General features: G+C 32.8%; 2 protein-coding genes across 2 annotated transcripts in view; one reads left to right on the forward strand and one right to left on the reverse strand.

Moving 5' to 3' along the window:
- The window catches only part of LOC119407755 (lisH domain-containing protein ARMC9), a 28,322-nt gene extending 24,567 nt beyond the window's left edge, over nucleotides 1-3,755 (reverse strand). The window contains exons 1-6 of the mRNA XM_037674573.1: nucleotides 3,659-3,755; nucleotides 3,426-3,551; nucleotides 2,947-3,117; nucleotides 2,090-2,245; nucleotides 1,890-1,982; nucleotides 610-634 (exon numbers count right to left, since the gene is read on the reverse strand). Coding sequence (XP_037530501.1) covers nucleotides 610-634; nucleotides 1,890-1,982; nucleotides 2,090-2,245; nucleotides 2,947-3,117; nucleotides 3,426-3,551; nucleotides 3,659-3,733 — 646 coding nt within the window. The 5' untranslated portion in view covers nucleotides 3,734-3,755. The remainder of the gene's footprint in view (nucleotides 1-609; nucleotides 635-1,889; nucleotides 1,983-2,089; nucleotides 2,246-2,946; nucleotides 3,118-3,425; nucleotides 3,552-3,658) is intronic.
- Nucleotides 3,756-4,542: 787 nt separating this feature from the next.
- polr2h (RNA polymerase II, I and III subunit H) overlaps nucleotides 4,543-4,968 on the forward strand; it is a 3,194-nt gene continuing 2,768 nt past the window's right edge. The window contains exon 1 of the mRNA XM_037674574.1: nucleotides 4,543-4,695. The gene's annotated coding sequence lies outside the window, so the exon portion shown is untranslated. The remainder of the gene's footprint in view (nucleotides 4,696-4,968) is intronic.

The raw sequence follows: 4,968 nt of genomic DNA on the forward strand, positions 1-4,968 counted from the left end.
ATATACTGTATATATATATATTTTTTTTTATTTTTTTATTTAGCATTAATATTTGGAATTAATATTTTGCACTGAAACTTTATCTTTAAATACATGTTAAGTAATTATTTACCTTTCCTAATCTCTTTTTTTACAAACTTTAGAAGCAATAGTGGATCTCATCACCACAACTAATCTTTGGCAAAGCCTTCAATAATCTCCACTTTTCAAACCACGATACTTACTCAAACATTAACTTGGCAGGTGGGGTCACAGACACTTTTATTGCTTTTAATATTTTGGAATGAAAAAAATACATCCCATTATCTTAAACTAATCAGTTAAGGTTTTCAATACTCCTAACAAAAGAATTCTGTGCATAAAAAAAATAATAATAATCTAATTAGAGATACAGGACGTTTGCATTACCCCATGAGTTTAAAAATAACTTTTACTGTATATACGTACATATATATTTTTCTTTTAAGGAATTTTACGACTAACATGAAAGATTTTATAGTACTGACAAAGAGTTATATGATTATCTGAAGATGGTCTTAGTTATATGATTTAATTAAACAATGCAAAACTCTGCAATATAGTTTATCAGGGTTTGACAGGGTTATTTACCTTTCATATTTCTTCCACCCTCCTTCTGCATTTCATGTTAAAGAATACTCATTTTCTCATCCGAGTGTTTTAACTAGAGTTGTAAAAATGTCACACATCCTGTTTGAATAGACCAAACTCGTCAAAGACATTTGCAAAGGTTTCAGCACATATGTCTTATTGTATGAGAAGATGTAAGAGCTGATTCAATATTTGCTTACTTTCCATTTGACATCAAACTATCCCACTGGCCAACACCCTTGTGGATGTAAACACAGCTTTTATGAACTGCAGACTGTCTACAAAGATGTAGCAAGTTTTGGGCTCCACAGACAAACTTTACATTCAGGTGAATCCTCAAGTAAATAATTTAATTTTTTCCAGAAAGAAACTTGCTCACACGTTTCTTTCAAATTTTATGCAAAATAACTTTTTGTTTTAATGATTTAAGAATGAAAATAAAAGGTACACCAATCTGCTTGGTCTTGATTTCGTAAAACCCCGTTAATGAAGTGTAACACTTTGTTTACACTTTCTACAATAAGGTAAAACATTTTTTGTGTGTTATGCTGATCTTCACCCATTTCACTAAAAGCCTTTGCAGGCTCCAAACAAGTTTATTTTCACGTGGTCACCTGTTGAGGTCACGGTCAGATTGTACAGGAAACATGGCTGTTATGCTTCAAATACACAAGACAAATTATGGATTTTAATAAATGTCCAGTACCAAATAAATTGAAATATTTTGGCATAATTGAAGATATTTAAAAAAAAATAAACTAAAAATATTATATATATATTTAATTTTAAGGCATACAAGCCAGTGGTATAAACTGGACAATTATAGCAATGAGAAAAGATAATGGATGGATGGATGGGTGGATGGATGGATGGATGGATGGATGAAGTACAAACTCTTGCTGCCCAGCCAAGGCCCTAAAATTAACAATTTAATAACTTTAAGCTGTTCAACTAAATCCTAATAGAATGATGGGTAAATGCGTATAGAGTTAATTCATTGTAATTTACTACAAAACCACTAGCAAATATAACATTTCCTTAATGAAAATAAATCTAAAATTTTATTTTTAGGATTTTTTTTTTTTTTTTTTACATTACAACTACTTAGCTGTGGTAAAAGTGTACACAACTAATTTTAGAGGGGCATTTTTAATAATTTGATTGGCATACTCAAATGTTAGTTTTATTTTTATCAGTAAGTGGAAGTAAAACAAAGAAAACTCTGCTCTCTGATGGATTCAACAGCAAAACATTGTGAGTGAGGCGCAATAAAAGGATACATATAAAGTCAGCAGGCTTGGAGTCTTGGATGATTTTAGTGTGACCGACAGGAACTTCTCCAGCTTACATTTCAACTGTGGTGTCCAGGAATCCTAAGCACAAAGAAACTTTTAATTAAAAATGTACTTGATAATAGCACTAATTAATATGTGCAAAAGTAAACTGAAAAAAAAAAAAAAATCTAAAACATTCTAAGCACCTGAAAGAGATCTTTGAAGGAGGGGTGAACAGTGGGGTTGGGAACAAAAGGTAAGGCATAATAAGGCAGAAACTCTGCGGTCTGGCTGAGTGCTGCTCCCCGAGTTTCAAGGTACTGCTTGAAGAGGGAAATCCTCTCCTCAAACTCAGCGCGGTCCTGGAGACAAATTTAAGACTTACCGTTAAATCGTTTATCTGAAGTCCAAAACAAAATATCATTTAACCTAATTAAATATTTTAAAACTTCTGTTTATCAGATCATTGTCTGGTAACAAAGCACAAACACATACACACCCATATGTTAAATTAGGAAGCAACTTTACCATAAGGTCAATCTTTTATAAGCAACTTTTGAGTTTGAAAAATTAAGTAATAATGTGGAGACCAACACAGTGAAAGACGCATGAAAATACAGAGCGTAGAAAAATGATCTTGTACAGTGTTTGGTCAAAAGTGCTGCACTTCCAACAGCACACAGTACAGCTTAGTGGACAGTTTGTAAACAGCATGTTTTAATGCCTTGAACCACTTTGGATATGGCTGCCTGCCTGGGAGGAGTCGATGGGGGACAGGACAGCCCCCAGAAACCATCTTAACACCAGCAAACTGGTTGGTCCACTAAAGGAGTGTACTGCTTAGTGGGGAAAACAGTTTACTTGGGACTCCTCAGACTGACGAAGCCCACTGGATAAAGGGTGAAACGCCTTTCACTAAAAATAAACTGTCCAGATGACCTGATTGACCATTATTGGATTTTTTACCTGGATGTTGAACATGAACTTTGATTTCATGTTTTAATGTATTTACTGATTTTTATTATTGTATAATAAACAAAAAAGAAGGAATTTTTATTCATACCTGTCTACTTGGATGCCTCCTCAGTGGGTAGATAGTAAAGTGGATATGAAGGTAGAACTCAAGGTTTTGCACCTCAGCATCTGTGTCTTTTACCTCAGAGGGAATATTCTCTGTCCACACTTCAAAAAACACCTTGTGGTCTCCATCATCAAAAGAACTTAGAAGATCATTCTGGTAAAGTCACATTTAAACAAAGAAAGTTTGCAGACAATATTACTCCCAATATGGTGTTTTTTTAAAGCATATGACTCAGTTTTATTTGATGTACAATATGTGTACATGTGTACATATATGAAGAAAAAAGAGAGCAAAGTAAATATAGTATAAGTTTTTAAAACATGAATAGGCTGTAGGTTGTGTACACACTTCTTTTAGTAAGCATTGTTTCATTTCCCCCTCTTATTTCTTATCTATTTTCAGAACATCTTCAGAAAATAAACCAAAGTAAAAGAACAGGTTTTAGAAACTATGACTTTTACCTGAATGACATGAACCTTGGAGTCTCTGAGAGCAGTTCCTTTTGGCTTTGAGACAAGCTTGCCTTTCATTTTGCACTCCTTGTCAAAAATTTGAATAGTCTTTTCAAATTCCTCAAACTTAAGGTACTACAAAAGATAGAAACAAGCTTCAATTAACTACATCTTAACCAGGGATGCAAAACAGGGGAATATACATTTACATGGACATATTCCCCTGTCCCAAAGCATGTTACCTCTTTGATCATCCCAAGAAGACCAGCTTCTGCTGCCAAGATGTCTCCCATCTTGGCTGGCTCCCTGAAACTCATGTGAGTGCAAAAACATTAAAGATCTCCTTGGACTGGAAAGCTTTCTCTACTTTCATTCATTAACCTTTATAATTCAGGGAACATTACAGGAAGCTGCAAGAAAAGGATAGAAAACTAAGTAAGAAATGGTCATATAAACAATCTTAAGCAAAGGAAAAACTGCAACAACCTATGCAACTATTTTTTTTATTAGGAAAACTTGTATTTCTTTAATCTGAATTTCAAGTAAACTTACAACATTATTCAGTGATATTTGGCCACTTGGCAATTCATTTATGCTGTATTATAAACAAGACATTTAGGGGCAGCAGCATCGTAGTCAAAGATTTGTAAAGCTAATACGACCTAGCTAATCATACACCAAAAAATAAAAATCAACATCATTCTTTACCTCTTTCGCACGTCAGTTGAGTTAGAAAATTGGCATATACGTTATACTTTGATGAGTTAATCCATACCTAAGATTTAAAAAATACATTTTCGGCTGTTCTTCACTCGCTGTTTTAATTATATCAGTCAACTAACATTTAGCTAGCAACCGCGGACAAAAAGGACGCTAAGGACTGTAGCAACTGTTGGTAGGTCGTAAAGTGAAGGTAAATGCCGTAAAGATAAAACAAAAAAGCTTTCTATTTTACAAAACATTTTTTTTAATGTGAATACATTGTTATGTATTTTAATTTAGGAAGTTTTACATACTTATTATTGTTCAGTGGTCATTTTTGAATTTATTTATTGACTTATTTTCATCTTTACGAAAAACTTTTATTTTCTTAACTGGAAGTACTTCCGTGTTAAAGGTTGAACACATTGTTCATGCGCGGTACTGTATGTTTAATGTAGCAATGAATTAAACTATATTCGAAAAAACAAGTAAATAAAAAATTGCGCTCATCCCGAACTCATTTTCGACTAGAACAGCGTGACTGCGAGTTCCGTGTCTTTTTCACATTTTATTTGAGGTAAGCGTAAAAACGAAGCTGTTTGCTAAAGCTAACAGTTAGCAAAGAGGGAAATGAAGTAGAAGTTTAATATGATAAAACTTTATTACTATCGGTAATTGATATAAACCTGCTAATCATACTTTTTATATAAAATGCATCAGCGTTTATATAAGTTTCAGTTATTTATTTTGCTTAGAGAATTTTTCATTTTCCTAAAATTGCAGTATTCACTAGTATGCATGCATGTGTGTATATATATATATATATATATATATATATATATATATATAT

Source organism: Nematolebias whitei, chromosome 3, assembly GCF_014905685.2.
Source record: "Nematolebias whitei isolate Nwh7 chromosome 3, NemWhi1, whole genome shotgun sequence".
NCBI classification, from domain to species: Eukaryota; Metazoa; Chordata; class Actinopteri; order Cyprinodontiformes; family Rivulidae; genus Nematolebias; species Nematolebias whitei.